The sequence below is a fragment of the Megascapheus bottae genome, chromosome 12, assembly GCF_031878675.1.
Source record: "Megascapheus bottae isolate mThoBot1 chromosome 12, mThoBot2.hap1, whole genome shotgun sequence".
Lineage (NCBI taxonomy): Eukaryota > Metazoa > Chordata > Mammalia > Rodentia > Geomyidae > Megascapheus > Megascapheus bottae.
The window spans coordinates 40,698,944-40,719,334 of NC_143520.1; the positions used below are offsets into that span (position 1 = coordinate 40,698,944).

Here is a 20,391-nt window from a genome sequence, read left to right on the forward strand (position 1 = left end):
AATAAAAAGAGAATTCCGACTTCCGTTAATGGGGTTGGCAGCCTTAAGATATTGCAATTTGTTTTTAAAGATAAGCTTAAACTAACTTTGCCCTCTAAATATGCTTTGCAAAGGAAATGAGAGCAATAGTTTTCAGTTTTAGAAAGTTGATTTTAGCTAGCCAAGCCTGTCGATTAAATTCAAAATCCTTATTTCTGAGTATGATGCATGATTAAAGGCAATTGCAATTAATAAAAAAAATAAAATAATGCTAACACTTTAATACAACATAATGAAACTTTAAATAAAAAAGCAAAAAAAATAAAGTAAAAATAAAAAAGGTAAAAAAAAAATAAACAAAAGCTGTGGAAACCTGAGTAAAAAGAAGCCAGGAAGCAGCTGAAAAAGAGACCGGTTCACTGTGAGAAATGTAAACCTCTCAGACAGTGCTACGGCCCCGAATCCAACAGCTCAGGAACAAGGCCAATTAATGTCAAATACTTAACATATATGGGTGAAGCTGCAAACTTTTCAAAAGAGTTGTAAGAAGAAAAGCAGCTACATATCAAAGAGCCAGGGTTTTATAAACCCAGAATCTTTACATTGTACTACCTGAAGAAGCAGTGTATCAAACGCCTCGCATGCTGTATGTTATAGTATTTAAGTTGCACATTGTGAGAATGGGTTAATACATCTTTATTATTGCAACTGGTATTGGGTCTTCCACATGACTCCAGTTACTGACAGTAAGCTGCTAAGCCACTGAAAACCTATTCTCTAATATTCATCTTTCCTGAACAGAAAATGACTAACAAGTACCACTATAATTCTGAATTTTTTTCTTCTTTTGTTTGCTAATCCTGGGGCTTCATCTCAAGCCCTGGGCACTGTCATTCAGCTTCTACCAAAGGCTAGTGCTCTACCACTTGAGCCACAGCTCAACTTCTAGTTTTTTGGTTACTGGAGGTAAGATTCTCACTGACTTTCCTGCCTGGGCTGGCTTTCAACTGAGTTATCAAATCTCATCCTCCTGTAGCTAGGATAACGGTGATGCCTTACCACCAGTGCTGGCTAGAATCATGAAATTTAAAATTTTAAAATCCAGGGCCAGGAGCATGGCCTAGTGGTAGAGTGCTTGCCTAGCATGCACGAAGCCCCAGGTTCAGTTCCTCAGTATCACATACACAGAAATAACCAGAAGTGGTGCTGAGGCTCAAGTGGTAGTCTTGAGAAAGCTCAAGGACAGTGCCCAGGCCATGAATTCAAGCCCCAGGACTGGCAAAACAAAACAAAACAAAAAACAAAATAAAACAAAAAACTACAGGATTCTATCAAAGATATTAACAGTAAAATGATCATACTTTGCAAGTGAGTAAAATGATAACAGTAGTAATATTTAAAATATAATTTAGGGGCATCAGGACTGTGATTTAGTTTGTTGTTCTTTCACATATCTTATATAAAGTTCATATGGCTAGGGACCGGGAGTTTGGCATAGCTTGGCTAACATGCACGAAGACCGGGGTTCGATTCCTCGGTACCACATACACAGAAAAAAGCCAGAAGTGTTGCTGAGGCTCAAATGGTAGAGTTCTAGCCTTGAGAAAAATCCAAGGACAGTGCTCAGGCCCTGAGCTCAAGCCCAGGACTGGCCAAAAAAAAAAAAAAGTTCATATGGCTAGAATTTCTACTCTTTGTCAACTGTGATTCACACTATCTTTTTTTTTTTTTTTTTTTTTTTTTGTGGGGCACTTGGCTTGAACTAGGCCTGGGCACTGTCTCTGAGCTCTTTCAGCTCAAGGCTACCATGATATCCTGGAGCCAATCCCCACTTTCCATTTTCTCGGGTTAATTGGAGATAAGAGTCTTAGGTCCTTTTGTACCAGGGCTGGCTTTAAACCTTGATCCTCAGATCTCAGTCTCCTGAGTAGCTAGTATTACAGGCAAGAGCCACGAAGCCCAGCTGGGATTTACACAATCTTATGGTTCACTCCCACACACAAGGATAGAGGACCAAATCATTTTATCATTGAGAAATTTTCTAAACTTTCCCCAAACTAAAATGTGAAATGTAACAGAAAATTTTGTATTTCTGGGCCAGGAATGTGGCCTACTGGTAGAGTGCTTGCCTAGCATCCATGAAGCCCTAGGTTCAATTCCTCGATCACACCTACACAGAAAAAAGCTGGAATTGATGCTGTGGCTTGAGTAGTAGAGTGCTAGGCTGAGGAAAGCCCAAGGATAGCACTCAGGCCCTGAGTTCAATCCCTAGGACTGGCAAATTAAAAAAAAAGAAAGAAAGAAAGAAAGAAAGAAAGAAAGAAAGAAAGAAAGAAAGAAAGAAAGAAAGAAAAATTTGTATTTTCTACTGTCATATTCTAATTGGTCTAAGAAGAGTTTTGTTAATAAGGATAAACTTTTTTTTAAAACTACATATAAATATTTGGGCACTATTTGTTCTACAATGAAGAATATTTGTTCCAATTTACCAGTGTTTTTCTTATTTGGCCAAAATAATTAGTTCCACTCTTTTATATAACAAAAGCAATATACTTCTTTGTACTTTGTAGAGTATAAAGTTGTTGTATGCAAAAAAAAGTAAGGGATATGATGAAATTATTATTTTGATCAGACTGAAATGGTGGAATGTAAGAAAATATGATGGGAAAGAAATCCAAGAAAGGAAAATACAGAAAGTATATTTGCAGATGAAAATGGAAGTTACTAGGGCTGATTGCTACTAATCACTAAGAAAACAAAATTAGAAACAGAAAACTGCCTTATTTTTAATTGTGTTTGCTTTTCCATCAAGACAAATGCATATTTTTCTGTAATGTATTTAATAAAAACAGACATTAGATAACTATAAAAATTGTTTCCCTTTCACATACTTTGAAAATTTCTCTTAATTTTTCTAATTGAATGAGACACAAATAATATCTGAAAAAATGGAAAAGACAATCTCAGGTTCTGAAAGTATTGTAATTAACCTAGAGTCAAATATGTAAAAAAAAAAAAAAAGATTCAAAACACAATTTTCTTTTTTGTACCTGCATTATCCAGATGTAACCTAGCTTTCTGTTTCTTTTTCTTTCCCCACTAACTAGCATTAGAAAGAACCCATAGTTAGAAATATTACTGATGATAAATACATGCTATATGTCATATAGTTATTTTGGGACTGGTATAGGGAGTTTTAAATTGTGCTCCATTAAATGAAAATATTTGTTTGTAGAGATGCATTTATATAAGCACATTAGTTCCAAATTGTGATTAAATGTCTTTATTTTGATCTTGAAAAATATATTTTACCACAGAAAAGAAAAAACTAAAATGCCTATAAAGTGCAGAATAGATCACTGCTTGCCTCATTAACAGTATGCAATAATAAACCACATTAATTAGTCATATACGAGGTATTTAAATGAGTAGTGAAAGGTTAAATTTGGTTTTTTAATCACCATGATATTATCTATTATAAGACAAAAAGTTAGACATAAACAATAGGAAAAGTCAATCAGCAAGGCCCAGGAAAACAGATAAATTAAAATTTTCTCTCTCTTTTTTTTTTTTTGGTGGGTTGTGGTACTTGAACTCTGGGCCTGAGCAACTCAGCTCAAGGCTACCACCCTACCACTGGTTCTGGGCGTTGTCCCTGAGCTCTTTAGCTCAAGTCTACCATCCTATCCCTTGAGCCACAGCACCACTTTCATTTTTCTAGTGGTTAACTGGAGATAAGAGTCTTGTGGACATTAATGCCTGAGCTGGCTTTAAAATGTGATCCTCAGATCTCAGCCTCCAGAGTAGCTAGGATTACAGGTATGAGCCACCACACCACTTTCTCTCTTTTAACGGAACTTATTGTTTTTGTTTGTGTGTTATATGAGACAGTCTTGCTATATTGCTTTGGTTAGCTTGAACTTGTGATCTTTATATTTTATCCTCCCAAACTGCAGGGTAATAGACATGTAGCACTATGCCTGCCTAAAAAATAAATAATTTTTTATTACACCAAAACAATAGTATAACACCACCAAGGAGGAATATCATGACCAATTTTCCCACATATAAAAGATAACTTCTGGGCTGGACTCAGCTTACTAACCTTAAGGCCATGAGTTCAAATCCTAGCACCACAAAAAAAAAAAGGAACAACTTTTGTTGTCTTTGCAAATAAGAGAGAACACATTAGGTTGTGTGTGTGTGTGTGTGTGTGTGTGTCCGCACACGCGCCTGCACACGTGTGCAGGTGCATAAATGTCAATAGTGAAGCTTAAACTCAGTAACTGAGTATTTTCCCTTGACTTTTTAACTCAGGTCTACTACTCTACAATTCAAGTACAAATCCTCTACTTTTGGATTTTGGGTGGTTAATTGAAGATAAAGTGACAGACTTTCCTACCTGGGCTGGCTTGGAACCACAATCCTCATATCTCAGCCTTCTGAGTAGCTAAGATTACAAGCATGAGCCGTGCCTGCCTAGTTTATTTTGCTTGACATGGATATATTATAAACTTAAGGTATACCTGATGCTAAATGTCATTATTTGAGAGAGGATCAATTACAGCTCTACTAAAATGGTCAATGTTTGTACTCAATATCCTTTGGAAGAACATACCCATACAGAAAAAGAGAAAAACCTGCATACATAGTGCAAGACAACTCCCAAGGGCATAGATTAAGAACTAGCAAGTTCCACGGCAGAGTTACACTAGGTACTGCTAAGTACAACTCTTAGCTGCTGAAGAAAATTAGTGAATAACAATGATAACTGGATAATGCACCAGCAAGAATGAAGAGCACTCACTTCTCCTCAGATGTGAGAAATGAAGTAGAGTTAAATCATTACCAAGAGTAGAAAACTGCAAAAGTGGAAACAATAGTCTTAGTCAAATATGTTTAGCTCCTATAATAATAGTGACAAGCTCTCTAAAACTCTTGGCTTTTTTGCTTCAGTTTAACCATTCAGAAAGACATTTTGTTCTTGCCTCTTCCTACTATTATCACAAGTGGGTTATCAGTGCTTTCACTACCATGACAGTTGAGAACTAGGCATCTGTTTACCATACTATTACTATTTGCCCGGTAGTGTCTTAACATACTGGTTCTGACAATATCAAGTTTTCTGCAGAGCCCTAAAATTCATCCAAACTTTCCATCTCACTAGCTTGCATATTTATATGCATGCATAATATAAGATCTCAAATGTTGAGTATTGCAATATCTTAATGTTAACACTGAAATAAAGATGAACAAAAACAATGTGCACATAAGAATATATAGTATCAGAAACATGACTCACCTGACTGCTGTGCAGGCTGTGGCAGTGGTTGGTTTACATGTGAACTGTAATGGATAGAAGGGACAGGGCGATACTGAGGCTGATTGGAGTGAAAATGGCCTGGAGCACAATAACAGGCTGGCATCTAGGATCATAAACACCAAAGACAAAAGTTAATTTTTTGGGAGGGAAGGGAGAAGATCACAGTTTAAAGAATAACAATTCCCTTTAGCACAATCTACCTGAAAACAAATTTTCTTTTTAAATATAACCTTGATCCTTGAAAAATTACTAAGCAGTATGGTTTAAGAAGTCTATACTAAGCTGGTCACCTGTGGCTCAGGCCTGTAATCCTGGCTATTTAAGAGACTGAGATATGAGAATGTGGTTACAAAGCTAGCCTGGGCAGGAAAGTGATTCATTTCCAATCAGCCATCAAAAAACTAGAAGTGGCACTACAGCTCAAAGCTGTAGAGCACTAACCTCGAGTGGAAAAAACTCCAGAGACAGTGCTTATTTCCTGAGTTCAAAAACCAAGACTGACTGACTAAAAGTATCTACTAATGTGCCCAATAAAAATATGTAGCTATTTTCTTGCCTTTAAAAAAATTAGCTTATATGAGTTACACAGAGGAAGATTTAACTACATTTACAATAATGATTAGATTTTCTTACCATGTTTCAGATTCAAACTGAGCAATGCTGAAATAGGTATAGGTCCATTCTAATTCCTTTATTTTGCCTTTTATAAATAAAAATTATCCTAAAAGAAAAATCGTACCCTGGTATATACCCCTGGTATATAACATTTCTGCAAATGTTTCAACTTCTACCACATAGTACACATATATGTACTACTGATTACTCAAAAATTATATTCACAGTGCTTTAATATATATAATTTCACAAAATTTATTTTGCAATTAACATTGGTTTTGAGACATTTGTTGAACTACGGATGCCTAGCTCATTCAATTGAACTGCAGAATATCATTTACTGTAGAAATATAACCTTATCAATTTTAATGCTCAATGTATTATTGCATTAGTATTTCATACTGGGGTTGGAACTCAGGGCTTTGTGCTTGATGGGCAAGGGCAGGTGATATACCTCTTGCGCAATGCCTCTAGTCCATTTTTGCTTTACATTCTTATACAGGGTTTTGTGTTCTGCCAAAGACTTGCTTTGGAGAATTCCAATTCTCCCATTTATGCCTCCTGCAGAGTTGGGACAATAGATATGTACTAGTATGCTCACCTTGTTGGTTGACATGGGGGTCTACCTAAATTTTTGTCTGGTCTGGTTATGAACTGATATCCTCCAGAATAACTGGAGGATCACAAGCAAGAATCATCATGCCCACCATACTTCTAATGAAAATTAGAATAGTAAGTATGTAAGGAACCCGACAAAAGATTGATAACATGTAAGAGAGAAACAGAGAGAATGTAAGGCATCCTTAAGTGATAGAGTGCCTTTTTTCCCCCCTTGGTCTGGGTGCTGTCCCTGAGCTCTTTTTATTCAAGGCTAATGCTCTTTGAGTCACAGCTCTACTTCTGGTTTTTGAGTGGTTAACTGGAGATAGAAGAGTCTAACAGGGACTTTTCTGTCTAGATTGGCTTTGAACTGTGATCCTCAGATCTCAGCCTCCTCAGTAGCTAAAATTAGCTGTGAGCCATTAGTGCTTAGAATGCCTTCTTAAGTATGAAGCCCAGAGTTCAAAACACAAAACATAAACAAAAAAACATCTAAAGAGCTGATAAACCACTATCTTAACTAATAAAGAGACTGAAATTTTTATTATGAAGAATTAAAGCCAGGTGCTGTAATTCCAGCTACTCAGGCCTGTAATTCCAGCTACTCATGAGGCTGAGGTCTTGAGGAAGTATCGTTCTTATGGGGCTTGGGTAGAAAATTTTGCTAGGCTCCATTTCAAAAATAACTAGTAACAAGCCAGTCTATAAAAAGAAAAATATTATGTCATTTGCAGGGAAATGGATGGTCAAACAAATCACATGAAGTATGGTAAGCCATGCTGAGAAAGACAAACAGTATATATTTTCTCTCTCATATGGGGAAGCTAGATCTAAAATACACCAGGCACATGATAAATTATATAGGACTCTAGACATTCACACATAGTACACAAGGAGGATACTCTTAGAAGAGTAACAAAAATGCTCAACGATTACATTCATCCAATCATATACAATAATATTCATCGGAAAAAAAAAGGCTAGGCTATAGGTTTGTCTTAAATGGCAGAGCATCAGCCTTGCAAGTTGGAGAGCCTGAGTTCAACCGTAATAAAGGATGGCGGGGAGTTTGGCCTAGAGGTAGAGTGCTTGCCTAGCATGCACAAAGACCTGAGTTTGATTCCTTGGTACCACATACGTAGAAAACCCAGAAGTGGTACTGTGGCTCATGTGGTAGAGCACTAGTCTTAAGGAAAGCCCAAAGGACAGTGCTCAGTCCGAGTTCAGTCCTCAGGACTGGCAAAACAAAAACAAAAAAGGAAACAAAAAAGATAAAAAGAATTGAAGAGCAATACCTTCTAGATGGTAAACTACTGAAATTAAAATTTCAACAAATCACAGTAGAAATTAAATGGGCACAAATTTAACAAATTTGATAAAAATAAATAGGTAAGTGGAATTAAACAAGTTGGATATGTTAATAACTGCTGAAACAAAACTGCAGGTACAGATAAATTCATTGGTAAATTTGAGCAAAACATTTATGAAGAAATAGCATCATTCCTACTCCAATTCTTTTTGAAAAAAGGGAAAAGGAACAAACTCCAATTCAATTAAGGCCAGTATTATTCAAATACTACAACCAAAGATGTTACATGCAAATGACTGAATAACATCTTTCATGAACATATACAGTAAAATGTTTTTTCTGGCCCGTCATGGGATCGAGACACTGTCCCTGAGCTGTTTTTGTTCTTTGTTTTTGCCAATCCTGGGGCTTGAACTCAGGGCCTAAGTACGATCCTTAGGTTTTCCTCAAAACTCACATTCTACCACTTAAGCCACAGCACCACTTCTGGCCTTTTCTGTGTATGGGGTACCAAGGAATCAAACCCAGGGCTTCGTGCATGCTAGGCAAACACTCTACCACTAGGCCTAACTCCCAGCCCCCTGAGCTGCTTTTGCTCAAGGCTAGCACTCTACCATTTGAACCGCAGCACCACTTAGGGCCTTTTCTGAGGAATTGAACCCACGGCTTCATATATGCTAGGTAAGAACTCTACCACTAAGGCACATTCCAAGCCTAAAGAAAAACTCTTTAACAAATCTAAAAAGCTAGTCTACCAAGACATGAAAATCATAACATCACTTCCAAGTGAGGTTATGTTCTGGAAATTAAAAGTTCAATTAAACCTTAAGTCAATCAGCATCAACAAGTAAGGCATGGCTCAAATGGCAGAGCCCCTGTCTAGTAAAATGTGAATCCCTGAGCTCAAACATTAGTACCACCAAAATAGCTACCAGAAAGCATTTTGAGTGTTCCCAAAACAAAGAAACAATAAATGTCTATTTATAGATACATAAATTACATTACTAACATGTGTAGAAATATATTCAACTCCATAATATATACAATTATATCAATTTAAAATAAAATGTTTTGAAAAGTCAGTCAACATGATTTTATTAATAAATATGAAAAAACAGTATTATTTCAGTAGATACAGAAAAAACCGTTCTAAAAACCTTTGCATTGTGAACAGTCTCAGCAAATTAAGGAGGAGGCAATGGGACATGCTGGCAGAGTAGAAGCATCTGTCACTTTCATACTATAAGAATCTAGTGACACACAAAAAGGACAACTTTCTGAAGAGAAAGGAAGAGAACCAAGAACTATGAAGGAGAGTTGGGAGGGGCAGTAAACTACAGAGAAACAAACCCAACAGGAAAAAGTAGCTCCGAGCCTGTTCCCTGGATCCTTGGTAGGAGGAGAGGAAGCATATTTCAAGATAAATCATATGGTCCTATAGATTCTAGGACAACCCCAAACATCCTAAAAGCTCTAATCCTACTGTAGGGATTCATGAGGCAGAAACTAATTGCTGAGGTAGGGTAGCTGTGGTAAAGAAAGATAGTCTGTTGTTCTATCCTGGAGGGTGAGAATAGAAGACTAGGTTTCCAGTAACTGTGGGAACTTGGGCATGAGGAGTAATCACAACCTAGGAAAGTTGTGAAATCTTCCCATACAGTCTGGGTCACAAAGAGGTAGTCCAGGAGAGGGAGAGAGTCCAACAGAATACCACAAAGAAACTTAAAACTACAGTGAACTAACCCAGTAGCTTAAATGCCAGAGGCACTGTGGCTCACATCTGAAATCACAGCTACTCAGGAGACTGAGATCTGAGGATGATGATCTGAAGATAGCCAGGGCAGGGACTCTTAATTCCAATTAACCAGCAAAAAGCCAGAAGTAGACAGGTGGCTCACATAGTATAGTGCCTAGCCTTGAGCACAAAAGCTCAGGGATAGCACCCAGGTCATAATTCCAGCTCCAGGATCAGTTAAAAAAAAAAAGAGGTGTGGTTCAAGTGGTAGAACACCAGCCATGAGTAAGAAAGCTGAATGACAATGTTTGAGTCTGAGTTTAAGACAGAATATAATAATAATAATAAAAAACCCCAAACTAATAACAACAAAATAAAACCACACCTCTCAGAGTAAGAGAGAATATAAATGTTCACATACTTTAATCATATAAGTGAAGTGTTAACTTGTTGTGTTTTTCCAGTGTATGCTTGAAAAATCTTCTAAGAGTAAGAAAACTTAAAGACTTCTGTAAAATTCTATCCATAAGAATATAAAAATAAGGCTGAGTGTGGTGGCACATGTCAGTAATCCTAGCTACTCAGAAGGCTGAGATCAAAGCCAGCCGAGGCACCAAAGTACTTGAGACTCTAATCTCCAATTAACCACCAGAAAACCAGAAGTGCCACTGTGGCTCAGGGGTAGGGCAGTAGCCTTGAGCTGAAGAGCACAGGAACAACGCCCAAGCCCAGAGTTCAAGTCCCACAACCACCAAAATAAAAAAAAAAGATATATAAAAATAAGGTCTTTAAAGTTAAAACTGACCTTAAATGAGAGGCTCCTATGAGGAAGGAAAGATGAAAAGACACATACCTGTGGTGAAGACTGTTGAATATATCCCTGTTGTTGGAGCACAGGCTGGCTAACAGGATGAGCAGAGGCAGGATAGGCAGCTGAAGGAATTGGTTGCCCAGGAGGTAGTGGGGGAGGAGGAGGTGGAGGAGGATGTGGTGGGGGTGCTGCTGTCATGATGTAACCAGACTGTTGGGGAGACTGAAGAACAACAGTGGACTGGAACATTGTGGCATGAGGGTCAGAATTATCAGCAGATGGCTGGCGGGCAAGACTCATGTGGCTGAATTGAGAACCAAGGTTATCCTGCTAAAAAAAAAAGGGAAAAATAGTTAATCAATAAGCCTTTGAAACGTAAACCAAATTTATTAGAAAGTATTTACATATATATTTTACTGAGTTGCAATAAATAGTATCATCTGCACATATAACAGATAAGCTGTAACAGAAGACCAGGTTCAACAAAAAGTTCTAAGACAGAAAAACAGGAATATTGAATTGCTATTATAACATATTTAGAAAATATACTTAATTGAAATGATAGCATGCAGACAGATCAGGCTACATTTATATAAATATAATTAAATGTAATTATGATCTGAAAGTAAAATGGGAAATTTTTTATTCCATAATTAACTTTTTCTATAAGGATATCAAAGATTACATAATAAAAAGTGATCATTTGGGGCTGAGAGTTTTGCCTAGTGGTAGAGTGCTTGCCTATCATGCGTGAAGCCCTGGGTTCTATTCCTTGGTTACCACATATACAGAAAAGGCTGGAAGTGGTGCTGTGGCCCAAGTGGTAGAGTGCTATGCTTTGAGAAAGCTCAAGGACTGTGCCCAGGCCCTGAGTTCAAGTTCAAGGAGTGGCAAAAGAAGGTGATAATTACTCCTTAGACTATTTCTTCCCTTCCCAAAAGGTAGGATTTCATTTCTCTGCATTTCTGTATCCCTTATAATCAAAATTCAACCAAACAGTTCCTTATTCTAATCTCTCAAAGATAATGTGCCCATAAATTCTGTTTTTTCTTAATGCTACTGAGGCTGGATAAATATAATGAAAGCAATAGTTTTCCACAGCTCAATGTTGCTTTGACTCTAGGGTAAGTATAGGCTTTTATTGGTCTAGAAAAACAATACTGATCTGACAGCACAGTCATAAGACAGAAATTACCCTACTTCCAGAGACCTATAGACTGACAACATGTATGTCTTTTTGTAACAAAGGTCTACAATGAAAAGAGCAGCTTGAAAAGTTGAAATCAAGTTGTCAGATCGAAGTTGATAATGCCAGCAGTTTCTGGAATCTGTTGGTTTTACAAGTAAATTAAGGCTTTAAAAAAGTTAAAGGTCGAGCTGGGAGTTTAGCTTAGTGGTAGAGTGCCTGCCTAGCATGCACAAAGACCCGGGTTCGATTCCTCGGTACCACCTTTACATAGAAAAGGCCAGAAATGGTGCTGAGGCTCAAGTGGTAGAGGTCTAGCCTTGAGAAAGCCCAAGAACAGTGCTCAGGCCCTGAGTTCAAGGCCCAGGATTAGCAAAAAAAAAAAAAAATGTTAAATGTCTGAAAAGGTAAGCTTGACTTAATGACTTGGCTTACTTTTCCGCAAAAGACTTAGCGATATACTCCAGTATAACAAATTAACACAAATGAGTTTTAAAAGAAAAAGAAAAAAAAAACAACAACAAAGCAAAGTACCTCAAAAACAAAACAAAACAAAAAACTAAACTATTGGAAGTAGCACTGTGGCTCAAGGGGTAGGGGGGTAGCCTTGAGCTGAAGAGCTCAGGGACAATGCCCATGCCCAGAGTTCAAGTACCATGACAAAAAAAAAAAATTCTACTAGTTAACTAGTAGTTAACAGGTTACTAAGTAACATGTTCCAAAATTTTTTTAAATTCATATTTGGAAAATAGTTCAAGAGGTTCAGAATTTGCCTAGCATGTACAAAGTCCTAGCTAATAAGAAGTTGGTCAGAGGACTGAGGGGAGTAAAGTCTGTGATACTCTATCTCCAATTAACCACCAGAAAACCAGAATTTGTGCTATGGCTCACTTGAGCAAAAGAAGTCAGGGACAGTGCCCAGGCCAATTCAAGCCCCCTTCCCCCAAACAAAAAAAAACAACCAAACAAAAGACTACCTCAAGGCTGGGTGCAGTAGCTCTCGCCTGTAATCCTAGCTCCTCAGGAGGCTGAGATCTGAGGATCAAGGTTCAAAGCCAGCTAGGGCACAAATGGACCAAAAGGACCAGAGACTCTTATCTCCAATTAACCCCTAGAAAACGGGAAGTGGGGCTGTGGCTCCATGGTAGGGTGGTAGCCCAGAGCTGAAAAGCTCAGGGACAATTCCCAGGCCCAGGGGTAGGGTGGTAGCCTTGAGTTCAAGGACAGCACCCAGGCCAAGTACCCAGGCCAAGTTCAAGCCCCATGATCTATCAAAACACAACAAAACAACCCCCCCAAAACCCCAACAAAAAAACTGCTACATCAAAGCAAAAGCACAAAGAACAAAAATTATAAAAAGAGAAAGATTCTATAACCACATATTAATCCTAGAATCACCTTCATAAATTTCTTATTCCATTGGAAATTTCCAAATATATGAGATAATTTTTGCTATTCTTTGCTCAATTTTTTAAACCTTCTTCATACTGTCATAATTTCTTTTTTGTTCAGGCTGTAAGTGATTTTTGAAAATTATTTCAAGTTAAGACTGCCACAGCTGAAAAATCAAACCATTGCCAGTCCTGGAGCTTGAACTGAGGGCCTGGGCATTGTTTTGGACACTTTTTCTCAAGGTTAGCACTCTGCCACTTGAGCCACAGTGTCACTTCGTGATTTTTACTGTGTATGTGGTTCCAGGGATTCAAACCCAGGGCTTCATGCATGCTAGGTGACCACACTATTACCAGGCCACTCCCAACCCATACATTACTGTTTTTTACCACCTAGTTCAGAATGGGTACTAAGGAAAGGTATTTTATATTGTTTCGGGGTCACACAGCCAACACACGGTAGCATGACTCTGATATCCTTCTGAGTTATAACTTGGGGCATATTTTGTATGAAAGAAGGTACCACTATTTTAGCCTGAAATTCAACATCTAAAGATCTTTGAAAGTATAGCTGGAAGTATGGCCTAGTGGTAGGGTGTTTGCTTAGCACACATGAAGAACCGGGTTCGATTCCTCGGTACCACATCAATAGAAAAAAAGCAGAAATGATGCAGTGGCTCAAGTGGTAGAGCTCTAGCCTTGAGAAAGCCCAAGGAGAGTGCCAAGGCCCTGAGTTCAAGGCCCAGGACTGGCAAAAAAAAAAAAAAAGAATAAAAATAAAAATAAAGTATTATTCTACTTTGTAGATGTAAGCTACAATTTATCTAATATAACTGTTACTAAGCCTACTGGACAGAGAGAATAGAAATTTGACCCTATATGGAAGCTGCCATGGAAAAGTAGCTAAAACATCTCAAGTCAAAACAGGCAATCTGAAGGGTATCTTAGTTAGAAAAAGCAGAAAAGATTAGGGTATAAACAGTGACTATAAATAATAAGCTAATAAAACTAGCTTTATGGAAGAAAATTATTACTAATGTGGATCAGAAAACACTTCTGTTACATACGCAGCTGACTTGAAGAAAAAAAAGTCACAAAAGATCACATCACACTGATCACGTTCTTAAGCATTCATCACACATCTACCCACAAAAACAACCAGGAGGTCAATAGAGATATAGTACCACGGAGTACTGCTGGGTGGGTGAGACTGGCAGGAGCGGGGATGGGTAAGGGGCTGTAGAGCACTGAACAGGCTGAGAAGAGGACTGCAGAGGACGAACAGGCTAAGGAATAACAGGTGGGCAAACAAGTGTTAATGTCAGAATAAAATGTTAGAGAAATGCATAAATGGAAATTGACACATTTTGGGCAATAGATTAAACAACATTTTAAAAGTAATTTAAAATACAGCATTATAGAAAACGATAAAAATACCAAATGAAACTGTACACAGTAAAATGTGAAAACATACTTATGCCTAAATTCATTTCGTAGAGTATTTGTGATAAAAATGTTTAAAAAATTAGACTAATGAAAACAGGTATCTAGCCATTTCAAATTAAATTTTCTAACAAGAGCAAAACTTTATTTCCTGGTTGTTATGAAGGGGCTGCTCTATTTTGCTCTAACACTAAATCTTTATTCATTATCAGACAGTAAGAACCTACACTAATTAGCAATTTATCTATTTGATTAAGTATGATTACATATTGTTTTAGGGCTTAAGTTCCTTTGGGTACAATTAATTATTATAGCATCAAGAATAACACATATCAAAACACAGACACATGTCCATCCATAGACATTTATCTTTTATATTTTCCTTGTAACTAAAGTGTTTTTATTATTATTTTTTTAAGAATACATGTTAAAAGCTTAAATACTAGTTACTAGAAATCCTTAGCTATTAATGAAATACTTTATATATCAGAGAAAAGTTTCCATGTTTCCAAGAGGCACTCAAAAAGATGCTATATAAAAATGAGCAAGGGGCTGGGAATGTGGCGTAGTGTTAGGGTGCTTGCCTAGCATGCATGACACCCTGGGATTGATTCCTCAGCTGGAAGTGGCGCTGTGGTTCAAGTGGTAGAGTGCTAGCCTTGAGCAAAAGAAGCTCAGGGATAGTACCCAGGCTCTGAGTTCAAGCCCAGGACTGGCAAAAGCCACAATAACAACAGTAGACAAACAAAATGCAAAACAAACAGCCACAAAAAACCCTAATAAAAACTGCCTTTTTCATATATATATTAATTTACTTTATTGTTATTATAAATGTGATGTACAGATGGATTACAATTACATGAGTCAGGCAATGAGTTCTAACTCTTGGGAATATAGCTGATTGCCTGTAAGCTAACAGTGACATCTAATTTCCCAACCCTATGTATTTGGCTTAAATATTATCGTAACCAACTGTACAGATGACAATCAGATTAAGTGACTAATAGAAGGCCAGATATATAAACAGATGAGGAACCTAGAGACTCTTACCTGATGAAAATTCTTACTTTTGGTCAAAATGTATATGTGTAGCTCTTTGCTCTACCTTTTACCACGGCATTAATTTGTTTACTTGAGAAACCATGAATGGTTGTCTTAGGATACTTGTTGGCACTGTTTCTTCATTTTCTGTTTCTGTATTTGATGATGCCATACTTAAAATGGTGGCAGGAATATCAGCTAGGAGTTTAAAATAAATTTCAAGACTTCCAGTCATAGTTCATTATGGATTTTTTTTGAAATTACAATTTCTAGACCATAATTTAGGAATACCCCTATCTAACAATTTTTTGTTAAGGAGAACTCAAACAGTTCTACATAAAATTTAATATTTATTTGGGCAATCTAAATTACATTAGTGAACTTAGTCCTAAATATGTGAAGGCTGGTAACAGCATTATATAATCATGGATATGTATACCTGTGAGAAAATGTGATTAGCTGCTGGTTGTTGAGGTGGTGGGGGTGGCAGAGGTGGCTGTGGAGGTCCAGGCACTTGGGCTCTAACTGGTTGTTGAGTCATAGGAGGATTATACACAACTGGACTCCCATCTGGGTTTATGAAGGGCTGACCTGAAAAAGTAGAAAAGTCAATTTATAACAGAGATTGAAATAAGTCATTTTATTAACGATTTATAAAATACGCTCATAAATCGATCAGCTATTCCGAAACTCTCATTAAAAGAATAAAAGATTTTCTTTGATTTGGAAACTGATTTGACATGAGCTATTCAACAACCTTCATGTTTCCTAAAGTTAAATATTCAAATGCTTTACATCTATATTTTGTGATAGTGTATTTTCCCAGACAGACCCTACAAAATTAATGTTATAATCAAGGTAGCTTCTGAAGAATCTTGAGTCATAAAACAAATTTTGCCCAAGATACTCAGTTACAGGATTGTGGTCTTGTAAGGCAAGAACATTTTCAGCTCAAAAAGAAAATGCTTGTCTTTGGGATACTGGAAATTTATTCAGTAGCTTTAAGGGGGATGGAAAATGGTGTCACTTATAGACCATACTGCATATATTCCAATTAAAAATAAACACAGGATGAAAACTTTAACAGCTTCAAGCTTTGAATTGTGAATTTAAATGGCAGTGTCCTTATTTTACAAGTTTAATTTGTTAGAAATTGAAAGTAATTACTTTTGGTGGGTAAATTTGTAAAAACCACTTTGTAAAATTTCAATGAGCAAGAGATAAAACCAGGGAGATTTTTAGTACTGACTCTTTCCAGATGCTGTTCTTATTATTTGCTAAATACCAAGAGGGATAATGAATAATTTTAGAAACTGAGTACAATACTCTCCACACATATTTTAAACTTCTAATTATACAATGCAATGTTTTATTTTTGAGAACTAACCAAGAAATTGGGATCAAAACAAAATATTTTTACACAGCTTTATAGTTAACATTGTATACCTTTCTAGATTTTAAAAAACAAAATAATAGATTGAATGATTGGTATTTTTCTGTACTATGTACTGTTTATAAAAAAGTGAGACACTATGAATATCACTTAAGAGTAGGACAAATACAAAGATCTGTTTAAATAATATCTTCTTTTACATAGATAAGTATCACCAGCAGTTTCATTCATGTTGCCAGCTAAATATTGGGAACCACATAAATTCCCCTCAAGGTTGAATTACTACTTGACAATAAAAAAAGCATATTATTTAATTCAGACCTGAAACAACTAGTATGAATCACCAAATGTATCCTAAAAATGTCTTAAAACTCTATATGTGTAGTTATGACCAGAGTATGAAAAGATATCCAAAGACCTAAGACTGTTTCTGTTTCCTTGTCAAATATCATGGCTATGTTATTTTGAATAGAGTCTAAGATATTCTGTGATCTCTTTCAAAAAATTAAATTTTCTATGGCAAACTACACAGCAAAAAGTATTGATTATGGTTTCCTTCTCTTTTTGACAATCAATTGCCTTACCTGTAAATGGGGACTTCATCTACCTAATAGACTTGTTATAAAAATTATAAATACTTAATATAACACATGGTAGTTATTGTATTTAAGTGTATGGAATACCACATGGATTGTCAATATTGGTTCATAATCACCACTACCTTTTTTGGTGTCAATCCTGGGGCTTCAACTCAGGGCCAGAGCATAGTCCCTCAGGGTTTTTTTTTTTTTTTATGTTCAAGGCTAGCACTATACTATTTGAGCTACAGCTCTACTTCAGATTGAAAATTTTTTTTTTAAATTGTATTCTAAAGGTGAGGGGTTACAGTTATGTAAGTCAGGTAAGGAGTAAATTTCTTTTTCTTTTCTTTTGTTTTTTCTTTTGTCAGTCATGGAGCTTGAACTCTGTCTGGGCCTGGGTACTGACCCTGAGTTCTTCAGCTCAAGGCTAGCACTTTATCACTTGGGCACAGCGCCAACTACTTCCAGTTTTCAGGTGGTTAATTGGAGATAAGAGTCTTACAGACTTTTTGTGCCCAGGCTGGCTTTGAATCGTGATCCTCAGATCTCAGCCTCCTGAGTAGCTAGGATTTCAGGCATGAGCCACCAGCACCTGATTGTAAATTTCCTTTTGGACAATGTCCCCTTCCCTCACTGTCTCCTAGCTTTTCCCTCCTCACTTCTGATGTTTAATTGAAGATAAGTATGTGGACTTTCCTGCCTAGGGTGGCTTTGAACTGCAATCCTTACATCTCAGCCTCCTGAGTAGCTCAGGCATGAGTCACTAGTATCTGGCTACCACCTATTTTACATTAATGAAAACAGTCACTATTACATTCTGAAGGGCAATTAGTGATAGTCCATTTTTTAGACTTTATTATGATTATATAATGATCAAGAGCTGCTTACTCGATTCTGTTATTTTTTTGCCAGTCTTGGGGCTTTTTCTATGTATGTGGTACCAAGGAATAGAACTGAGGGATTCATGCTAGGCAAGCACTCTACCACTAGGCCACATTCCCAGCCCCTTAATTCTTTTTCATAAAATACATACTGTTTCTCTACAACAAAGCTGTGGTATCAAATAAAGTTTTCCTTTTCAGAAATTAATTGTTCTTAAAAATGTTTTCCAAAATAAGTCTTTTGAACATTTTCTAGCATATTTAAATTTCTCAGACAAATGCTAATCAATAACAAAACATTTAGAACACATACATAGACAATATGTTTTAAAAATTTTCAGATAATTCCTCTTATTTCTGCTGAAACAAACACTTTTTTCTGAATACCAACCTGTTTGTGGGTTGATCAGAATACTGCCAGGTGGTATGCCTGCGGCTTCCAAGGGAAGCAAAAAGAAGCTAGTGCTAGGAGATGCAACTTGCCCATTTAGGCCACCATCAAAGGAAAGAGAACTATGAGTGCTGACAGTTGGATAGATGACAGGTGCGCCATGAGAAGACTGGCTGAGAGTTGTACCTGGAAGAGGCTGCTGGATGTGAGAAAGAGAGCCCGTAGATGACCCTACACTACCAGAAGACTCAGAACCTAGGGAAGGAGTAATGAAAAATATGGATTTTTTAAACCTCATATAAAAACATATGTTTTAAAAAATTTAACAATAAAATTCACATTACATAACATGCAGTTACCACATAAAAGCAATGGCTATTTTTTATTTACTGTCCAATATTCTTACCCTCCCAAACCCAAACAAGTTTAATGCAGCAAACAAATCAGATAAATTGTCAGAAAAGTCATAGCCCAAGCATGCAACTTAAGCAAGTTTACAACACCAGCCACAAACAGCCACAAAAAAAGCATATTACCCACATTTTCAAAAGGACAAAATTATGTACATTTTACCTTTTAGATTAACACTTAGGAATATACAGATTACAATTTCCCCCAGGAAAAAGAACTTAGCACGGCAAATGCTCAAAACCTCTTGTATCAGAAACCCTGCTCTATAAGAATACAGAAAGATAGGGTAGGAAATAACACAAATGACAAATTCTCTAGAAAGAGAAATATTTGTCAAGTATCATTGTAGAATTTCATTTCTCAGTTTACAATCATAATATCCTGTAAACTCACTTTGAATTTTTTATTAAAGGCAGTAACATGAAAAATATTTCAGATACTAATATTAAAGATTAAAATTTCTCAATGAATAAATTTGACAATTAAATTTTCACTGCTTTTTTTTTTTTTTTTTTTTTTTTGCCAGTCCTGGGCTTGAGCTCAGGGCCTGAGCACTGTCCTTGGACTTTCTCAAGGCTAGAGCTCTACCACTTGAGCCTCAGCACCACTTCTGGCTTTTTTCTATGTATGTGGTACCGAGGAATCGAACCTGGGTCTTCATGCATGCTAGGCAAGCACTTTAACCACTAGGCCAAACTCCCGGCCCATTTTCACTGCTTTTATGCCAAGTCTTTTTCATTTTTTTATTATACAGGATCTAAAAGTGTTCTTAAATTTCAGCATGAAGGCTAACAGTATAAAGACGATGAGACAAGAAAGAAAAAGATTTCAACAATGTACACAGTTAATTAGTTTTTGAATCAGAGTTGACTCTGGGACAGAGAATCTTTTACATGTGAAATAAACAATTCTGGCATTCTATTACCTTCTCAAAGATAGATTCTATTTAAGTTGAAAAATCATTTTTGTTCAGAATTCTAGCCACTGACTTTCAGAATTAAACATCATTTTTCCCTGTTGAAAGGATTACAAATATTTGTTTTTTGGCTCTGAAGATAAATAATACATGTTTTAAAAATTCTTTCAAGGCCGGGAGTTTGGTCTAGTGGTAAAGTGCTTGCCTAGCATGCATGAATATCCAGGTTCAATTCCTGGCTATAAAAAAAAAAAAAAAAAGCCGGAAGTGGTGCTGTGGCTCAAGTGGTAGAACTCTAGCCTTGTGAAAGCCCAAGGGTAGTGTGCACAGGCCCTGAGCTCAAGCCCAGGACTGGCCAAAAAGCAAAAACAAACAAACAAAAAAG

General features: G+C 36.7%; 1 protein-coding gene across 13 annotated transcripts in view; it reads right to left on the reverse strand.

Annotated features, from left to right (window-relative positions):
- Positions 1-20,391, reverse strand: part of R3hdm1 (R3H domain containing 1) — a 91,967-nt gene that overhangs the window by 35,985 nt on the left and 35,591 nt on the right. For 6 of the 13 annotated variants that reach the window (XM_090342883.1, XM_090342878.1, XM_090342879.1 and 3 more), the window contains 5 exons: positions 18,680-18,934; positions 15,873-16,024; positions 14,134-14,235; positions 10,415-10,702; positions 5,282-5,405 (listed from right to left, as the gene is read on the reverse strand). In XM_090342883.1, the coding sequence (XP_090199009.1) occupies positions 5,282-5,405; positions 10,415-10,702; positions 14,134-14,235; positions 15,873-16,024; positions 18,680-18,934 (921 nt within the window). The remainder of the gene's footprint in view (positions 1-5,281; positions 5,406-10,414; positions 10,703-14,133; positions 14,236-15,872; positions 16,025-18,679; positions 18,935-20,391) is intronic. The other 7 variants (XM_090342882.1, XM_090342887.1, XM_090342881.1 and 4 more) reach the window with 5 other exon arrangements.